The sequence below is a fragment of the Triturus cristatus genome, chromosome 6, assembly GCF_964204655.1.
Source record: "Triturus cristatus chromosome 6, aTriCri1.1, whole genome shotgun sequence".
Classification (NCBI taxonomy): Eukaryota; Metazoa; Chordata; class Amphibia; order Caudata; family Salamandridae; genus Triturus; species Triturus cristatus.
Genome location: NC_140589.1, coordinates 1,481,579,029 through 1,481,600,518, shown reverse-complemented (window position 1 = coordinate 1,481,600,518; position 21,490 = coordinate 1,481,579,029). Strand labels below are relative to the sequence as shown.

General features: G+C 52.4%; 1 protein-coding gene across 1 annotated transcript in view; it reads right to left on the bottom strand.

The window, feature by feature from the left end:
- CIMIP6 (ciliary microtubule inner protein 6) overlaps positions 1 to 21,490 on the bottom strand; it is a 139,056-nt gene that overhangs the window by 44,966 nt on the left and 72,600 nt on the right. The window contains exon 2 of the mRNA XM_085609357.1: positions 10,599 to 10,824. Within this exon, the coding sequence (XP_085465483.1) occupies positions 10,599 to 10,824 (226 nt within the window). The remainder of the gene's footprint in view (positions 1 to 10,598; positions 10,825 to 21,490) is intronic.

Below are 21,490 nucleotides of genomic sequence, written 5' to 3'. Positions count from 1 at the left end.
GCAGAATTTTCTAATACGAAAAACAAAGGCCTCTCGGAGCCTGAGCTCCAAAGCCTTTGTTCATAGCTCTTGCTGTGAAGCTGTGAATGTTCTACAGTTAACAGTTGCTCGCAGGGCACGGCTCTTACTTGTTGAGCATTCACAGCAAGAGCTGTGAAAGGGGGCGTAACTCAGACCATGGTTTTGCCTGGCCTGGCTGAACTGCTTTTTGTTTTTCAGCCAAGCCAGGGAGACACGGGAGCTCAGCAGCATTCACCTCTCCCTCCTTCTGAAGCCCTAGTGACAATGAGGGACGGTAGAAGGTTGCTTGTGTCCTCCAGCATGGCTTCTGCCTTTTGCTTTCTTCTGTCTAATTAATATATTTTTGAGAGGCGGGGGAAAGAGAAAGACAGAGGCTGTGTATTAAGACATTAAAATGTTGAGAGCAGTGGGCCTATACCAGTTCATATAGGCCACTGCTGTTCCATTGTCTTCAATGGAGCTATCTACATTCCAGTGTACTAAATTGTATTATACATCTCCGGGGTGCAGTTGCTGAGGAAGCAAGCAGAAGATTTCTCTTACCTTAAGAAATGAGCTAGTGCTAAATAATTGCATAGTTTTGAATGATTATCTTGTTGTTCCTGATTTGTCAAATGCTACCCGAACAATGACCATAGCATGCTGAATTTGCTGAATCTACTAATAGCTTTTGTGATTTTTCTATAAAACCTCTGGGATTTTGTGTTTCGTGGGATCACTTTTGCCATTTGCCTTGTAGGTGACCTTTTTTCCTATTGGTGCTCTTCATGAATCAGACACTTAGAATTTTTGCTTAGAATATCCCTAGGGTTTTATGATTTTGCATTTTATTCTGTACTTCTCTATTGAGCCTTCATGGCAATTTATACATTTCTCTTCTATACCGTTTTTTAAAATCATTTTGTAATAAATGCTCTTTTTGCTCTAATTTGTATCTACAACTCAGTCCTTATTTGTAGGAAAGTGGATTTCTGTTGCAGTAACAACCCACTTTTTACCAGACTTCTGATGCACTTTGACTTGATGTGTCCTGGGTCCCTGCCAATCAGGTTCCCAGGGCCTGTGTTCTTTGCCAGAACTGTACATTTGTACCCACAATTGGCACCGTTCTGGCCACATGTAAGCCCCTTGTAATAGGTACCAGAGGTACCAAGTGCACAGTGACCAGGGAAAGTCTCTAAGGGCTGCAGCACATATTGTGCCACCCTTAGAGGCCCAGTACCTTAACACACACACTGCCATTGCAGGCTGCGTGTTTTGGTGCAGAAAAAAATGAAGAGTAGACATGGCACACATACCTGTGTGCCATGCCTGCAACCCACTGCCTATGGTATAGGTAAGTCAACCCTCCAGCTAGGTGCACTATACCACTGGTGAGGGTACAGTTGCATGAGCAGCACTGTACCCCTACAGTGTCTATGTCCATTTTTAAACATTGTAAGTGCAGTAAAGCCATAAAGAGTATATAGTCTTGGAGTTTGTCATTACGAACTCCACAGCACCATAATGGCTTTACTGATCTGGGGAGTTTGGTAGCAAATGTCGCAGCATAATAAAACCACACTAATGGCAGTGTGGAATTCATTATACAATGTACTCAGAGGGCATCTTAGAGATGACCCCTGAAAAACAACCAGCCTCTAGTGGATTCCCTGACAGGTACACACCAGCCTGCCACCACAAGACAAGTTTCTGGACCCCTGGAGTAGTAGCCTTCGATGTCTGGGCCCAGAAACCAAGCCTTTCCTGGGCAGAGGTGTCCACACTTCCCCAAGGTCAGGAAGAGCCATCTGTGGCAGGGGAGCTTCAAAGGCCTTGCCACCTTGGCAACGCGACCCCCATCCTCTCCTGCTATCAGGAGCAGGCCGCCTTCCTGTCTCACCCCCTTTTTGGCAGAAATATGGGTGGAAAATGTAGAACTTCCCAGAAGGTGTACCCACCTCTGCCAACCTCGCCCCCTCAGGCGTGAGAGGCGAGGTGAAGCCCACGCTTCAGTGCCTGCCATCTTGCAGATAGCAGACACTCTCCAATCAGGATTAGGGATTGTGTCCACTCCTCCACGTGGGGTGAGCACACCAAGGGTGTAGTCACCCTAAGGTCAGTAGCCTATTGGCTACTACCTCGAAACCCCTAAAATGCACCCTAAACACAGTATTTAGTGGCAGCCCTGAACCCAGAAGGAAGATTCCTGCAACCTATGAAGAAGAAGGACGGAAGAAGTCGCACAGCAGAGGAGACTACAGAGACGGACCGACTAGGCCACAGCTGTCAGCAGTTTCCAGAGATCCTGCGCTAAAAGTCGATTTGTCCTGCAGCCTGTGACCTCCAAACCCCCTGGGAGGACTGACTGCCTTCAACAAAGACCAGATTTCCTGCGAACAGCAGCTCTGTTCAAAAGAAACTCCAAAGACAAACTCTGAGCCTACCGAGGACAAAGAAACTTGTCGCCTAGAACCACCACAGCACCCATCGCATACGGGACAAGTCCAGTTGGGCCACCAGTCCCAGCAAGGTTTCCCAGGGCTCCAAAGTCTGAGTCCACCATAGATTGACCCCTCCAGGACTCCTGACGTTGCCTGCAGCCCCTGCACAGAGATCCCCCCCAACCACGAGTAGCCCAGTAAAGTGAAATCCGACCTCAAAAGGCACACCTGCATCCGGCCGCCCTGCGCCCTGGAGAGGAGGACCTGAGGTTCACCTACGTCCCCCAACCCTCCAATACAATGGACACAACTACCACAGAAGCACCCAAAGTGATTTATTGCAACAGAAACAAGGAAATTGGGAGCTAACAGCCTGTAATACCCCCATTCCAAAATTAGCATCCTCAGACTGCAAATTCCGAAGCCGGTAATGCCTCACAAAGGTGTTAGAGGAGGCCCAAGTAGCAGCCCTGCAAATGTCAGACAGAGAAAGCACCCTCAATTCAGCTCAGGAAGCAGCCATCCCCCAAGTAGAGCGATCTTGCACCACCGCAGAAGGAGGAGAACCTGAAAAAGAATAAGCCATCTCAATCACCTTCTTTAATCCATCGACCAATGGACAAGGAAGAAGCTTTCTCATCCGGGAGAACGTGCCAAAAGAAACAAGGAATAACACCCTAGTGCACTCCAAATATATGAGCAAGGGCTTTTTGACATTCAACAAGGACCACTGAAGGTCATCCTCAGATTAACGCTCAGCCACCAAGGCAGGCAAAACAACCTTCTGAGAACGATGGAATTGGGAAGCCACCTTGGGCAAAAGGACGAATCCAACTGTAAAACAACCCCATCCTCAGAGAAGGACAGGAAAGGTTCCCATGCCATCAAAGTCCCGAACTCATCAAGGCCCCTGGCCGAAGAGATGGGCACCAAAAACACAACTTTCAAAGTGACAAACTTAATGTCGACCAGCTTCAAAGGCTCTGAAAGAGCCACTACCAATGCCTTCAAGACCAAAGGCAAATCCCACAAAGGGAACAGAGGTTTCACCAAAGGGTGAGACAAAGAACACCCCTTCAGCAAATGGGACACCAAATCATCCACATCAGACAGATTTCCCCGTTGGGACCTAAATGCCGTAATCACAGCCTACTGGGCCAGTAAGGTAGACACAGCCAACCTTTTCTCGAAAATCGTCCCAAAGAAACTGCAACACAGAAATCAGGGAACACTACAGAGGGGGCAAAAGGAGAGCTTCACACCACCGTTGGAAATTCCCCCGAGTGCTGCCCTTAGGATTTGAGAGTAGAAGGCCTACGGGACTGCTGGATGGCCAACGCTAAATGCCAGGGGAGCCCCTTGTGATGCAACTCCCTCCTCTCAACTTCCACACTGACAGCCGCGGTAGAGGCAACAAAGGAGCTGACCTGAAGGGAGAGGGGAAGCAGGGGATCACCCAAGGACACTGAACAGCCAGAAGCTTGCGAGTGGGGAACCAAGACCTCTGAGGGCTAAAGGGAACTACCACCTCCCTGGATTCCCCCACCAGACGTGCAAGAAACCTGGGAATCAGAGCCAGAGGTGGAAAGGCATACAACAGGCGGGGCGGCCAAGGAAGGGTCAAAGCATCCACGCCCCAAACACCCTCCTGATGAGAGCGAGCACAAAACCGGGGCAGCTGAGCATTTTGCCGGGATGCAAAGAGGTCCGGGAAAGGGACACCAAACCTACAGCACACTTGCCAAAAGGCCACCTGGTGGGAGACATCTCCTGAGAGGGTGTAAAGAACCGAATGAAAACATTTGCCACCCCATTGTCCACACCCCAGATGTGAATAGCCACTAGAGACCGAAAATACCCCTCTGCCCAGAAGAACAGAGGAACAGCCACAGCATTCAAGGACTGGGAACGAATACCCCCATAGTCACCATGTTGTCGGACCGAACCACAACATTCTGCCCCATTAGAAGCAGACAGAACCCCATGATTGCCCGAAGGCGGCCATTAGCTCCCTCCAATTGGAGGACCCCATTCTCTCCTTCAAGGACCAACGAGCCTGTAAGGAACTGTCCCCCACTGTTGTACCCCAACCGAAAGCACTGGCATCCATGTTAAGGACCACAGGAGGATCAGGCTGTAATGGCACCCCCTTGGAAAGATTGTCCAGGACTGTACACCAGTGCAGATCTGGTACGATGAGTCACTGGAACCAGCCGGTCAAAATCCCAACAGACCAGATTCCAATGCGCAAGCAGATGTACCCACAGAAACCCGAGATGGAAGCGGGCCCAGGGCACAGTGAACACTGCCATGAGACCCAGAAGCTGCAACCACAGCTGATCCTGAAACAAATCACCCCTGATTACCCTCATCTCCAGGGACCTCAAGACCGGAACCCTGGGGACCGGCAAGAACGCCTGGTTCAGGTCGGTGTAAAATCTGGCCCCAACAAATGTCATATCCTGAGATGGAATCAGATGACACTTCAGAAGGTTCAGCAGTAACCCATGAACTACAGTCCGAACACACCACCCATAGATTGAGAAGAAGCTGCTCCTGAGATGAAACATGGAGCAGCCAATCAACCAGATAAGGATAGATGTGAATGCCCTGGAGATGCAAGGAAGCCCCCAACTGAGCCACCACCTTGGTGAAAATCCTTGGGACAGATCGAAGACCAAAGGGCAGGACACAAAAATGATAATGAGTGCTGTGAACGATGAATCTAAGATACTGCTGGTAGAGGGAATGGATTGGAATGTGATAGTACGCATCCTGCAGATCCAGAGTGCACATCAGATGATTCCTGAGCACCAACTGGAACACTCGCTGGAGAGTCTCCATCCTGAAGGAAGGTTGGATGACAAACTTGTTCAGTGCCTTCAAGTCCAACACCAGCCGAAAGCCCCCTGTAGACTTGGCCACCAGGAAGACTATCGAGTAAAAGCCCTTGCCCTTCTCCTGAGATGGAACTTCCAGGATGGCACCTTTTTGCAGCAGCAAGCAAATCCCTTCTGACAACGCAGTCCACTTCACCCGAGAGGAGGGCCAAGAAGTCAGACGAACCCTGGAATCTGAAAGAGTCACAGAAAACTCTAGTGTGTAGCCCAGCCTTATAATGTCCAGCACCCAAGCGTCTGAATGCGATTTTTCCCAGGCCGGAAGAAAGCGCTGAATCCGTCCGCTGACCACTAATTCCTGTACCCCCCTCATATAGTCAGGAGCGGGGCTTCAGTGGAGGAGACTAGACCTTCCTGTCCTGACCTGACCTCTGCCAGAAGGAAATCTGCCCTGACTATGAGGATACTGCCTCTGAGACGGCTGATGGAAGGGAAACTTGAGCTTCGAAAAACTCTTATACCATGTGGTCTACTTTAGAGAAGAGGAGTGCTGCTTCTCCGTGAAATGCTTGTGCGGCTTAACCTCCAACTCCTCACCAAACAGCATATTCCCCTGAAAGGGTAATCTCAAGGCTGAAGCCTTTTGCGCAGAATCCATCTTCCAGTCCTTCAAGACCAAATTACGGTGAGCTGCCACAAAGGCCCCACCAGACAAAGCTGAGGCCCTCACTACGTCAAGAGACATCCGCCAGAAATTCAACCTGCCACTCAATCTGGTCCAGCAGACCAGAACAGTCAGAAGTGTCATTCAGAGACCTATAAAGGGCTTTGACATCCGAAATCAGAGATTGGGCTATATAAGTACCCTAAATTCCAGCACATAGGGCCAAATAAGAACCTGAGTACAATTTCCTCAGAGAAGTATCCACCTTTTTGTCCACCGCGTCCCAGCTCACAGCCTCCTCAGTTAGAAAAGTCCATCCCGCGACACTGGCCATAAAAAAATGATTGGAGTAGAATCAGGCAAGTCTTTAGGCATGTCCTGAAGTGGGTACAACTTGGCCATAAACCTGGGAAGCATAAGCTTATCAGGGTCCCTCTATTCCATCTTCAACACCTCATGGCTAGAGGGGTGCACTGGAACATCCACAGTGGTCGCACTTTGAAACTGGCGCAGCAGTAACCCAGCAGAAGTGCACGGGACCTTCCCCTCCATGAAGCCCATATTGGATTTGGCATGTTGCAACAGCTCTAGCAACATATCTCTGTCAACGTATTCCCCTTTGTGCTCCGCCGCACCCAGACCCTGCTCTTCTGAATCAGAGGAATGTGAAAGTGGCTCAGAGAACGAGTCCTTGGGCCTCCCACTGCCCATCTCCAGCAAGGTCTCCCTGATCAGACGCTTCAGCCTGGCGTCATCACCTTCCCTCCTACGTTTAGAGCTGGGCGTGGAAAGAGAAGAAGAGGAAGACTCCTCAACATGCCTCTGCTTCCTGGAATGTTGCTCCATGATAAAGAATAGTGCTGGCCATGAATTGCACAGGTCACACATGCCCCAGAAGAACAGCAAACAACTGACTCACAACAGCAAGAGGTCGCAACATCATTGCTATGGGGTACTCACCACTGGCCAGTAAAATAAGGCGTCAGGAATCCACTCCACCAATCCCATGCCAACTCACACTGCTACAGGCGTGTATGCCTCCCAGCATGCCTGCAGCAACCAAACAGAAGACAGCCAGGACAACCCGGAAGCGCCCATGACCACACACTCCTGAGCCTGCCCCTGTTGCAGCATCAGCCCACATATCCACTGCATGCCTCCCATCCTCCCAGCCCTAGACAGACGCGTGCCCGTAACCCAGAACGGCCCAGTGGCTACGACTCCCCAGCCACAAAGAGCCGTCAGTACACCTGCATGCCTTCCGGCCAGCCCGGCCAGCCTGGCCAGCCCGGTGGGCCGGGAGACTCCACCAGACACCACAGCGGAGAGCCCAGCAGTCCAACGGGCAATCCAAGAAACACACAGAAAAATGCAATCCCCTGCCCAGCAGGAGCAGCACCCAGCACATCCTCGTCCCATTGTGTCGGCAAACAGAAAAAAGAGCAGAAGCAATACTGGGTAATTACATTTTATGTACTCCTGGTGGGAGTGGGGGTAGAAAATCCAGTGTTCCTTTGGTTCTTTTTTCTGTTCGTGAGATATATATCTCTCATATTGTAATGAATGGGACAAGGACTGGAAGAGTAATGTTATGTTAACTGATATGCTATATCCTATGCTACTCAAATAGATAAAAGCATTTGCACAATATTGTGAGATATGATTACTTCTCTACGAACTAGGATTAGAGTGGTAAAGACAGTAGATGGTACTGTGACTTGGAATGTTAAAAGTCATACTGAGTATCAAAAGCGCTGCTCAATTTGTGTAAGCTTAGCAGTGGCGTTCCATGCGTGTGATATTCAGGTTTTTCTTGCTTAATAAGGCAAATGCAATTAAAAACACGTTCTATAATGCCTCAGGAAAGTAGAGATTTAAATGACAGTTTCTGTAATTCCCTTAAAAATATGCACGAAGAAGTGTATCTTGTAATGACAGCAGGTGGTGAAAACATAGGAATTGGGTGGTGACATGAATGTCATTGATGCCATTAAAAGGATCATGGGCCTCACGTAATAAAGGACATATTCGCAATTTGCGCACTGACTTTTAACGAATGCATTGATATTTTGCAAACTGGCCTATATACTAATAGGTCAGTTTACAAATTACTGAATTGTAGCGGATTGCAATTGGACTTACCTCATAATTTTCATGAAATAGGTCGCTAATTGTCACACAGTGCGATTGGCTACAATCACGGGCATGGTTGCCTTTTGGGGTCACCATACAACCATGTCTGTGATTGCTTTTTAATTAAGCAATCTTCAAAAAAAGTTTAGCCTTTTTTCATATTTTAGGAGCAGGCAGTGGTAGCAAGGACCACTGCCAGCTACTAAAAATGTTTTTGTCCTCATTCACAAAGGAGAATGGGTCTAAGGGACACCTTCCTGTTTATGAATGGGTTACCTCCTCCTTTGAGGTGGTGTTAAAATATTTTTTTCATTAATACATACAATAAGGAGCTGTTATTTGAAAGGGACACCATCAACACTCCCCTTCCAAATACTGATTCCTTATGGTTTCCTAAACTCATTTAACAATTAGGAAAACCGTTTTTGAATTGTTTTTTTTTAAAAACTGTATTTTTTATTTTTTCACTGAAAAGCACAATTTACAGATGGGAAAATAGGTTGTTAATGCAAGAAGTGTGACCAATAGCAAGCATACAGGTACATCAGTGGACAATAAGTAATGTTGCAAGTAATGTTGCAGGCTTTCCAATACTAAACACAGACTCACATCACCATAAACAACCTGTAAATACATATATCTAAACCCCCATAATCCTGGCTCCGGATATAAGGTAAGAAGGCAGTAATTAAGGGCCTGATCCTGACCTCCCAGGAGACAGAGCGAGGGCTTCCCCTTCTTCGGCTAGATCTAGCTTGTAATACTTCAGCCATGGGGACCAAATTCTCCCGTTTTTGAATTGTTGAATGGGCTTAGTACATTTCAAAAAGGGTTTTGGCATTCTAAAAGCCCCTGATTTACCTAATCAGAGGGTTTGTGAATGCGAAAAACCTTGGACAAGAAGCCATGTGTCCTTTCGTGCACACTGAGAAGGGGGACGCTAGTCCTTAGCCATGAATTATTGTAGAGCAATACCCGCTCACCTTCAAAGAGGAAATAAAGTGCCATGTCCAACACAAAAAAAGATGCCTACCACAAAATTCGAATCGGAAGCTTATCTGGAGAACTTGTAACAATAGCATAGTTTCTAAATCTGTCTATATTCCAATTGCGTCATTAATACATTATGTCATACTCTTCCCGAATCTACTCCTTATCTGTGAGGAGGAAGCAATATGAGCTCAGTTCAGGGGCAGCTCCTCCATTAGGGCGGAGGAGTGCCGCCCCACTTCTTTCTCGCAGTGCGAGAAGCAGAAACATAAAATAGTATTTTAAATACCATTTTATGTTTCTGCTTCTCGCGCTGCAAGAAAGCAGAATGGTATGCCTGGTTGGGGGCAGGCGGGTCAGGGAGTAGTGGCTTGCCCAATATTATGGGCCCTAACAGTTTGGCCGGCCATCTGGGGCCGACCAAACCAGTCATGCGCACTCTGGATTGCCTACATAGAGAAAATGACCTCCCTACAGGCGCCCGGCTGGGCGCCGTCAGCACTAATCACAATGCTGCAATTGCAGCGTTGTGATTGGCTTAGGGGAGGGAGGATGCCTGCTTCCTATTCCAGGAGCAGGAAAACAGCAGGAAAACGGGGGCGCGGGACCGGCCAGTAGCAGAGGTGGCGCGGGACCAGGTAAGTGATATTTTTTAATTTATTTTTTTAATTCCCCCGTGTGAACCCCAGTGCACCCCTGCGCTACTCCCCTTCCTTCCCCCCCACCCGCCACGATTCATGCGACCCGCGACTGGCTCAGTTTCTCTTACGCTTTATACAGCAGTGAGTTAATCAAAGACTGCAGAGAGCTGAAGGTCATGGCTGATTCCAGGCAAGGGGAACCCAGCCTTCCATCCTACTGAGGCCTGTGAAATGAGTACCTTTAAACTGTGTAATAGTAACACCTGTTACTCACAGTACCTTCAAACTGGATAATAGTAACACATGTTACTTACAGTACTTCCGAACGGGATATATGACTTATGAAGAATTACATAAAAAGAGATTAATATTAACATATTATCCTTTCAGAGCCAACAGCCTCACATGCATTCCAGTGGAGCCAGCCAGTAAAACGTGCAGCAGTGATGTGGTGACAGACACAAAAACACAGAGGTGACCCACAGCCAAGAGCTGAAGACAGGAAGGCGATGTACTGGACATAAAACAAACATGTGAAGCAAAAGCATCCTGGTTACACGAGAATAATAGGAGCCAAGACAAACGAAAGAAAAACCCACATGTAGGACATTCCATGCAGAAGTACACCTGCTTCCATGGCACACATTATGCACCCTGGGAAAATGTTCCCGCGCTCTGGGCTGTCGCCAGAGGAGCATGAGAACGAGGGTTGTGGCGTACAGGTTTGCTACAAATTGAATCAATCGTGAGATTGTGCATCATGGCAACATTTACACAACCTTGGTTAGAATCGTGCACACAAAAAAGCCTTTGTGCCCCTATCAAGGTCACCGCCTCTCTTCTGCCTCTAAGAATGGCTCGGTTGATATGCTGCATAAAGCCATACCTGCTTGTGCATGGTGGCTGCTGTTTCCATGTGGCAGATGGGCTCATTGTAGAAGCGCACGTTGCTGTGTAGGAACTTTGCGTAGTATGGATGAGGGATGTTGTGGCTAGCTTGCACCGCGGGACCCAGACCATCCTGCTCTTTATCCTTAAATCCATGGATGAACGTGTCCAGGCCCGTCCTTGCTCCTGATACTCTCTCGTTGAATACTCTGTAGGTGTTAATGCTGAAAAGATATAATGGTGCAAACAACCTAAGTACCAGCATTAACGCAGAATCATTGTACTTTCTGCCATTTAAATGGCCACATTGTTATCAATGCAAAGGTAATTCTAGTATGAAACTGAGAAGTATTTTTGGTACATTTTGTCTCCACAGGCACTATCGCCAGGGTGGACACAAACCCACAGACGCCTACTACAGAGGGTCCGAGGGTGGACACAAACCCGCAAGCACCTACTACAGAGGGTCCCAGGGTGGACATAAACCCATAGAAGCCTACTACAGAGGGTCCCAGGGTGGACACAAACCCGCAGACACCTACTACAGAGGGTCCCAGGGTGGACACAAACCCATAGAAGCCTACTACAGAGGGTCCCAGGGTGGACAGAAACCCACAGACACCTGCTACAGAGAGTCGGCAGGGTGGACACAAACCCATAGAAGCCTACTACAGAGGGTCCCAGGGTGGACACAAACCCGCAGACACCTATTACAGAGGGTCCCAGGGTGAACACAAACCCACAGACTCCTGCTACAGAGAGGCGGCAGGGTGGACACATACCCACAGACACCTTCTACAGAGGGTCCCAGGGTGGACACAAACCCACAGATGACTACTATAGAGGGTCGGCAGGGTGGACACAAACCCACAGACACCTTCTACAGAGGGTCCCAGGGTGGACACAAACCCACAGATGACTACTATAGAGGGTCGGCAGGGTGGACACAAACCCACAGACGCCTACTACAGAGGGTCCCAGGGTGGACACAAACTAATAGAAACCAGCTACAGAGGGTCGGCAGGGTGGACACAAACCCACAGACGCCTACTACAGAGGGTCGGCAGCGTGGCACCTCTTCAGTCCTGGATTCTTATTTTTTTTTCTGGTGTGCGTCTTGTATTAGCCAAGATCTTTTATATTTTACCTAAATTATACATATAGTATACTTACAGCAGCTCACAGACAGCCCTCTTTATTCATCCGTGTGTTGTTTGTCTCTTTCACAATTTTCTTCTTACCACTAAAGCAATGGGGCAGCCTATTTCAACAACTGGCTAACTTCACTGTGACAAAGCACATCCACACGTAAAATCGTTCCTTTTCAGTGGTAGGGATTACAATGGCATTGTGTGCTTTTTATTTTTTAGTATTTTATTGACTAACAGCGTACAGCATAGAAAATAACAAAAATAAGAAGAATAGGAATCAGAGACAAACCACATCCTTGCGATACAATTGCGATGATATGGGTGGCATTGTGAGCATTTTGAGACCAATAAATGTTTTCTCCTGGCTAGTGTCTCTTTTTATATTGGCAGTGACCCAGCAAATCCACCAACAAGACAGTTTTACTAAAACCATTACAAAATAAGCATTCACAAATCCAAAATCCTGGCAGACACTAAACATACTGGTTTAGTAAATGCTTGTTTATATTGCCACCCAAGAGAAACGTATACTGCATTGCATTGCGTATGTTAACTTCACTTGGAAATGAAGGTGTTCCCCAAAAAATAATTAACTAGAAATACAGTATTGGTTATGCAGGCAGTGAGTTACTTCCTACACTGTGGATGAAACATTTAAAATAAAGGCCTGTTCAAAGCAAGATAAGAGGTCGGGTATACTCCTATTACACGTCTGATGATATAGAATAAGTTACCTTGATTCCCCTCATTATGCGTCACGATACCACCTCTGTGATTTCTGCTTGCGCAGAATATGTGCACTCAATGCGATTCTTGTACAGTGCACATTTTGTATACTTCTGAAGTGGTGTCTATGTAATGTGCACATCTGTATGTACCCCCCCAAAAACTGCACTGGTATGCATCCCTGTGAGGCAAGTATTCTTTTTTGCTACCATTCAAAAAGGAGGTCCAAATTTGAGGTATGGTCATGAAGTTAACTGAGAGCATGGGGGCGTGGCTAAGCGCGCTGACAAGATGGCCGCAAGCGTGTAAAGCTCCAGCCGATCGGTGCCGTTATCCTGGCACTTTCTCCCGGCTGGGCTCCTCGCGGACTCTGGGCACTGGCGGGGTGAAGTTAAGGCCCCCCCCCCGACGTCACGGTGCGAGCGCTGGCGGGCGCGACTGTCGCAGAGCCCCGGCGTCACTGCATGGAGTTCGCGGCCGGCAGACGAAGCGCGGTGGGCGTGCACCGCGGCCGCCCGCTCCAGTAAATTTAACCCGCGGCTCGCCACCAGGGCCTGGGCCGCGGTGACTGCAGCGCCGGTACGGGAAGAGGCGGGGCACCACTGACACATGGACGTGTTGGGCCCTGGACCGGAGATAGCGGCGGAAGTGGGGCTGGCCATGAGACGCGCGGCTGGGGCTATGCAGGCGTTGTGAGTCCCCCGAAGAACAGCCCGGCCAACGGCAGAGGAGGGAAGGTGATAGTGGCCTGCTGGAGGCATTGCGGGGCGAACGACCTTACAACTTGGACCCTCTTGTGGACCCTTGAGGCGTTGCCGAGACCCGGTCTGGGTGCCAGGAGTGACTTGGTGAGTGACTGGGCAGAGCGCCGAGAAGCGAACCCCTCTGGGGGACCCCGCGGGACAGTAAAGATGTGGTGAGGTGGCTGAAGCACTGAAGTGGATTCCCCCCCACGTGCAGTTGCGGAGTGGGAGACCTGGCGCTGAAGATGGGGATGGCTCTTGCGGGGGCGGACTGTGCAGTGACATGTTGTGCCGATGCCGGGGTCAGAGGCCCGGAGGCCTGATGGGTGGTCGGTAGCTGCACTGGAGCTGGACAAGGCAAGGAACAGTGACGGAGGTGAGGGTGCCTGGTCGGCGGTGATGCAGGGGAGCGCCTGGATCTCGATCGCTCACCACTGGTGCTGAGGAGTGGTGGCGGAGCCGCAAAACCCCCCCCTACACGCGGTTAGGCGCCATGTGACGTGGAGACGGCGCCCATTTCGTGTGAGGCCTTGGCATAGCTGGCGCCGGGAAGCCGTTTGGGGTGTGTCGATGCTGATACAGCGATGGCAGAGTCACAGTGGTGCCTAGAAGAGGGCGTGAACGCAGGAGCAGCCACTGAGGAGTGCAGATACCGATGCCTAGGCGGCAGAGGGGAGGCCGAAAAGAGATCCGGGCATAGCGGAAGAGTGGCATGCGACAGCTGATGTGGTCCAGTGGCGTAGGCAAGTAGCGGGGAGCGGGCGTCTCCCGGAGTGTGACGGCGGACTTCGCAGGGTGGGCTTTGGCTTTCCCTCTCTGCTCCGTACTCTCGCGGCGGTGCAGGAAGCCTGCGGTGTCGGGCCCCTTCTGTGGTGGTAAATCGTGGTGTTGGACCCGGACAGCCCACCTGGTGACACGGTCCCACCAGATGCCTACAGCTCAACAGTTGGTCATGGGCCGGCTACGGAAACTTTACCCTCCTGCATGCGGATCATCGCAAGTTAGTGGACTCGGTTGCACAACAGCGCCAGGAGCTCCAGGAAGTCCAGCCTGTGGTGCGCAGTCACACCATGGCCTTGCAGGATTTGATCGACGTGTTCATACCCTGGAGGATCGTGCCAAAGATGCAGAAGGTCGCTCTCGGCGCCACAACGTTCGTGTGGTGGGTCTTCCGGAAGGCGAGGAGGGGCGGAAACCTGAACAATTTGTAGAAGGATGGCTGCGGGTCATTCTCCCACAGGGGGTACTCTCCCCACAATTTGTAGTGGAGCGAGCACACAGGGTCCCGGCGCGGAGACCTATTCCCGGGGCCCGACCGCGTCCCTTCCTCTTCCGACTTCTCAACTACCGGGACAGGGACGTGGTGCTCCGTGAGACTCGGAAGTTGGAGACCATCCCGGTAGGTGGTAGCCCAGTGATGTTTTTCCCGGACTACACGGCGACGGTCCAGAAGCGGAGAAGGAACTACCTGGCGGTGAAGCGTCAGCTGCGTGAGCTGCAGATCCCATACTCCCTGCTGTTTCCGTCACGCCTCAGGGTGGTTACGAAAGATGGGACTCGTTTCTTTGACGCCCCGTCGGACGTCTGGGGCTGGCTGGAGGAAGCGGGTCTGTCTAGGGGACAGAGGCCGCCAGACCCGGGAACCAGCGGACAACCGGAGAGAAGGTCGAGACGGCGGCGGCGTAGGGAGGCTTGCAGAGCGGTGGGGTTGGGCCCTGCTGTGGCGCCCAGCCCGGAGAAAATGCGGCTGGAGCGTCAGGAGGCCCTGGAGGCAGTGGCCACCCTGGGGTCAGTGAGCAGTCAAGGAGAAGTGGCGATTCGGGAAGACAGCGAGCCTGAGACAAGTAGATCATCATCCCCGTCTATCATACTCTCAGACGATCAAGTGTTGCCAGTGGTGACAATCCAAACTGCCGATCACCTCATGTGAACTGAGGGTTGAGGGGCTGTGGGAGACATTGACACATGAGGTAGCAGGAGTGGGTCCAGATACCGCGGAGTCTGCAGGTCCTCTTGCCCCCCTGTCACATGAACGGTAGAGCCTCGCGTCGACACATACAAACCAACCGTGAGGCCCTGGGTGAGCGGGGTGTCTGGCAGTGCGGTACCAGGGGGGACACACTAGATGCACGAAGGCAGCAGCGGGTGGGGGCGGGTAGCCCCGGATCGGCCACTTACACCTGCTCAATATTATCCACATCATAGGAGGCACGCCAGTCACATGCTGGGGTAATGTAGTGGTACAGCCACCTGCGTAAATTTCAACCGCACCGCGCACCCGCTAGCCTACATCTGGCTCAGTTTCACTCATAGGCATTTGGCCTGTGGTTTGGACGAATACCCACTTTGGGATTTGCCCTGACAGTTACACTGTTCTTGACATTGAATGTTCTCAGATGCGCCCAGCAGCGCGCCAAGGTTTGTTTGTTAGATTTTGTGTTACACCATACCGGCATAGCAAACATGATCGGGGACTTCTCTCTGACCAGCCTGACCCTGGCCCCGAGGCCTGTACATACCCTGTTCACATTAGATGGCTGACACCGACGTAAACACATGGAATATTCGGGGCATACACACACCGGCGCGCCGTTACTCTGTTTTCGCCTATCTGCAACGACATAAAGCAGCCGTCGCACTACTTCAGGAGACCCACATGACGCAGCCTGAGCTCAGCCGACTACGTGCCCGCTAGAGAGGTCAACTTTTTGGGACCACATACTCAGCGCATGCCCGTGGCACACTGGTCTGGGTGAGGGCGGGCACACCGTTTACGTGTACGGAAACGGTGATTGACCCCGCCGGGCAGTACACCTTGGTCCGTGGGAGGCTTAATGGCCAGCACATACTGCTAGGCTCTCTGTATGCCCCAAATGTTGAGCAACCGTCGTTTTTAGATCACTTGTCCGTGGTGCTGGCGCCGTACGCGGGTCTCCCCTGGCTGTTGGGGGGACTTTAACTCAGTCCTTGATACACACCTAGATAGGTCTTACCCGCCCCTTCGGAGCACGCAGGCAGTCTCGAACGCGAGGAGCCTTACGGATTGGCTGTCGCGCTGGGCATTATTTGATCTGTGGCGCACTCTGCATCCCGGAGACCGCATCTACTCGTTCTACTCGGCGGTGCATGACTTTCATGTCCGCCTCGACAGGGTAGTGGGCTCTCAATCACTGACCCCCCTGATATCCCAGGCGGAGTATTTGGGCAGGACCCACTCGGACCATAATCCTCTCCGACTGCGTCTCCGATGGGATCCCGGTCGGCCCCCTATTTCCACGTGGAGGCTTCAGCCGGCAGCTCTAGAAGATGCTGAATTCCGTGCCTCTGTGGGTACAGCGATCGAACAGTTCTTCGAACTGAATGAAGGGACGACGGATAGCGAACTGACTGAGTGGGACGCCCATAAATCCACCATAAGGGGACACTGCTTGGGCGCGTGGGGGAATATCCGTAGACATCTTGCACTGTCGCTGGCTGGCTTGGAGTCCCGTCTTCTTCGGTATGAGCGGCATGGAGAGGGCGGAGGCCGGGACTCGGTCCGGCTGGCGCGGCTCCGGGCACGACACGCTGATTTGCTTGATCGCCAGATATGTCACAACTACGCGGCCCACTCGGCTCGGGTTCATGCTACATCGGACAGAGCAGGGCGGTTGCTGGCCTGGCTGCTTAGGCAGGAGGAGGCACGCACCCCGATAGACTCTATCTGTGGGCCCGACGGGACGCTGGTGTATACTCAACGGGAGATACATCGGGTGTTGACGATACACTACACGCCCCTGTACCGTTCGACGGGGCGCCGGCAGGCGCAAGACCTGGATGGGTTCTTGGAGGCCGCCCTCCTGCCCACGGTCCAAGCTGCACACCAGGACACACTCGAGGGTCCTCTCACTGTGGAGGAGGTGGGTGATGCGGTGGCCTCTTTGGCCTCTGGAAAGGCGCCGGGGCCAGACGGACTCCCGGCAGAGTACTATAAGGCCTATCGGTAATCACTAGTGCTCAAGCTACATGCGCTCTATCTTGCGGCTCTTGACGTAGGCACACTGCCCGCTTCCATGCGAGAAGCCTATTTGGTCTCCCTACTCAAGCCTGGGCGAGACCCTACCAGTCTGGGATCATACCGCCCCCTTGCTCTGCTCAATGTGGACTATAAAATCCTGGCTAAGGCTTTGGCGGAACGACTGCCCCCAACGGTGTCGGAGTTGGTGCACGGAGACCAAAATGGTTTTGTACCAAAACGCAGCACCTCTCTCAACCTGTGGCGATTTTTCCGTGTGGCCGCTGATGGGGCGCTGTGCTGGCCTAGGGTGGGCTGTCTGGTCTTAGACCTTGAAAAGGCCTTTGACTGCCTAGAATGGGGGTATCTGGTAGCGGCGCTATCGCACTATGGGTTAGGCCTCGGGTTCCTCCAGTTGGCGGCCCTCCTTTATAAGAACCCTGTGGTGAGGGTGAGAACCGGGCCATATATTTCCGAAGCTATCCCAATCGGCCGTGGTACCCGACAAGGGTGTCCACTTTTGCCCCTCCTGTTCGCGCTTGCTATAGAGCCTCTGGCTGCCACGCTTCGCCGGGTATTGACGGAGGGCATCCCTTAGGGCGATGCGACGCACCGGGTGTCGCTTTATGCAGATGACCTCCTGGTCTTTGTTAGAGATGTGGCGCACATTCCTCCGGTGGAACTGGAGCGCACCCTGTCGGAATTCGCTACTCTTTCTGGTCTCCACGTGAACGCTGCCAAGTCCTGCCTTTATGCGTTCCGGGCTGAAACGCAAGATCCGCACTATCATCTCGGGGGCGTACCGGTGAAATGGCGACCGGACACCTTTCGTTATCTGGGTATATCTATAGGCAGCCAGCGGACCTCATGGAAGGCAACCTAGGCAAGACGGTGGCGGCCATCAGGGCACAGATGCGGTTCTGGGGCACGCTCCCTCTCACGGTCATGGGGCGAATCGCCTTGGTCAAAATGGTGGTTCTCCCCCGGCTGCTGTACTACTTCGCTAACATGCCCATTTATATACCGGCATCCTTTTTCGCCACCTTTGAGCGATTGCTGCGGGATTTTATATGGGGCAATGCGCGACATAGAGTAGCGCTACCCAAGTTGTATCTTCCTACTGGCCAGGGGGGACTTGCGATGCCGTGCTTTGCACATTATTATCTAGCGGCACAGCTGCAATGGGTGGCTCGGTGGCTGGCAGACAGGGGGCGAGACGACACGGCGACTACGGCGCCTCCCTTATCCCTGGCTGACGTCACCAAATTGTTTCATCCGGCCGTGAAGGTGTCGAAACCGGTGCCCCTCTTAGTGTCGGTGGCCTATAAATGCTTTCGTCGTTCTCTCTACCTCACCCGGGCCCATACACCGTACGCCCCAGCTATTCCGATAGAAGGCTCCCCTAGTGGGCGGAGGGTACTGAGTTCGACTGAACTTGCAGACTGGCGGGCGGCAGATATCCACACGCTGGGGGATTTATACCGCGATGGTGCCCTCCTCCCATTCGCCACGTTGGTGGAAGAGTCGGGGTTGCCGCCTGGCCACTTCCTTCATCATCGGTCACTGGTGGCAACGCTGACAAGCCGTTGGGGTGACCTCAGAGAGGAACCGGAGCAACACCTCACGATGCAATACCTCCACGTCATGGGGCGCGGGCGACACATGACTCGGTGGTTTGCTGCCTCCTTGCGCACGCACGCGGCGATTAGTTTAGAGCCGCTCCGTCGTAAGTGGGAGGTCGATTTGGCCCGACCCATGACTGACAGGGAGTGGGGTAAAGTGCTGCAGAGTCCAACGAGGATCCCCCGGAACATGCGTTTCTGCCAAATACAACTCTTTATTCTGCACAGAGCGTATCTTACGCCTGAATTAGTCAACAAGTATTTTCACCGTCTGGATGCGGGCTGTCCCCGATGTGGGGAGCTCGATGTGGGCCTGGTTCACATGCTGTGGAGCTGTCCCATACTGGCCCTGTACTGGCAGATGGTACATGGGGCGCTCCGCACGTGCACGACTTGTCGGCTGCCGTTTGAATGGCCGGTTTACTTGCTACACCTCTTTCACAGGACCCCCTCCACGAAAGTCGCTTCTCGGTTCATCGATCTGGGGCTGTTGGTGGCAAAACGGCTTCTTACTAAGCGCTGGAAGGCGACTGATCTGCCCCATGTGCGGGCGTGGCGAGGCTCCATGTTGGTATGGGCAAAGGCGGAAGGCACTGCATTCCTACGGGAAGAAACACTAGGCCTTAGGAAGACACCAATAGCAAGTCAATGGGAGGGAATGGTACAGGCCCTGGTGCGACTAGATGGGGATGGCGCAGTGACTAGCTGGGAACACGATGGGGACACCCACTGGGAGGGACCGGGGGCGGGTCAGCCCGGAGGCGAGACATGAGGTGGCGTACTGGCGTGTACAGTTGTTTGGGGGGTACATATTGCGAAGGAGATCATGTTGAACGAATAACATGCACACGGGACACCGGGGTGGGGAGTCGGAGTGGGGGGAAGGATTGTGAAGTTGATATATTATGGGTCGGAGTTTGCTGTTGTTGCCTCATCTAGGCATTTGATGTTCTGCCTTACTGTTCCGAAGTTAGCTAACTGCTTATGGGAAACATGCAGGAGGTGAGGGGGGGACATGCTAACGTCTCATCTTGGGGAGGCCTCCCAGTGGCAGGATGTTGAGGGGGATTCTATGACTGTGACTGCCGTTGGGAGGCTCTCAATGTTGCTACGAAACTGGAAGATGCCCCGCCCCTATTAGTTAATATGCAACTGGCTAGATGCATGCCATTCAAACTATTACAAATATGAGACGCTCTGGCTACAGAGCGATCTGTGTATCCTGTTATAAGAAATGCCAATAAACAGATTTTATAAATAAATGGGCCGGCTACGGAACACGCCAAAGGAAAGCCGGACGCTGACTACGGGCTCGGGCCACATGGCAGTGAACCGCGAAGAGTGCGTTGAGCCTCAGATGGCGGTGCTGGCGGCGAAGTTGGACACGGTGCTCGCCGCAGTGGAGCGGATTGGCTCCACATTGGAGCAGACGAAAGCCTTCCTAGAGTCGCGCATCGACAAGGTCAGAGTCGACTTCACCCTCCTTCATGCGGACCACCGCAAGCTGGCGGACGTGGTGGCTCAGCAGCGCCAGACCCTCCAAGACGTCCAGCCAGTTGTGAACAACCACACTGCCACCCTGCAGGACTTAATAGACCGCGACCACACGCTGGAGGATCGGGGCGAGGATGCCGAAGGGCGCTCCCGGCGCAGTAATATCAGGGTGGTGGGTCTGCTGGAAGGCAAAGAGGGACGACAGCCGGAGCAAACGTAGGAAGTGGACAGGTGCTGTTCTTCCAGGACTACACGGCAGGGGTTCAAAAGCGTCGGAGCAACTACCTGGCGGTGAAGCGCCGCCTGCGGGACCTGGAGATCTCATACTCCCTGCTGTTTCCGTCACGCCTCAGAGTGGTCACAAAGGAGGGGACCCGCTTCTTCGATGCCCCATCAGAGGTTTGGGACTGGCTGGAGGAGACCGAGCGCAGTGATGGGCAGAGACCGCCGGATTCGGAGTCTGGCAATCACTGAGGGAAGAGGCCCGACGAAAGAGGGGGAGAGGGTCCCGTAGAGATGTGGGAATGGGTCTGGGGGTGGCTCCTAGCCCGGAGCGGAAACGTCTGGAGAGCCAGGGAGCGCTGGCGGCGGTGGCAACACTTGGATCTCCTGATGGTCGGGGAGAGGCGGACGCTCACAGGCATAGCGATCCCGAGACCAGCGGCCCATCTTATCCATCCACCACGCTCTCTGAAGACCAGCTGATGCCACTGGTGACCCCCCAGACCTCTGAACAGATTATGTGAACTGAGAACGTTGTTGAGATGGTACCCGCTGCCATGCACGTCTTTGAGAGACAGACGACGAGATCCGGTGATCGATGTTTAGAGACCTAATGTGTAAAGTGAGAGGCGCTGTGTGAGGATGGGGAGGTGTCTGACTGGCAGCTGTGCGGGGGAGGGGGGTTGCGAGTCCCGAGGGGGGGGCCCCCCGGGAGGGAGGGATGGCACACCAAGGGGTATCTGCAGCTGGAGGCGCAGGTAGTAGAGGTTAAGCCCCCCGCCGATACTGGCCCGTGCCCGGTCACAGGAGACATCCGCAATGCGCACGCGAAGGCACCACGGCGGAGGAGCAGCTTGCAGCAGCCAAAGCCACGTACAAAAAACCCCGTTAGCCATTTCCTTGGCTTAGTTATTCATCATAGGTGTTAGCTTGCAGTT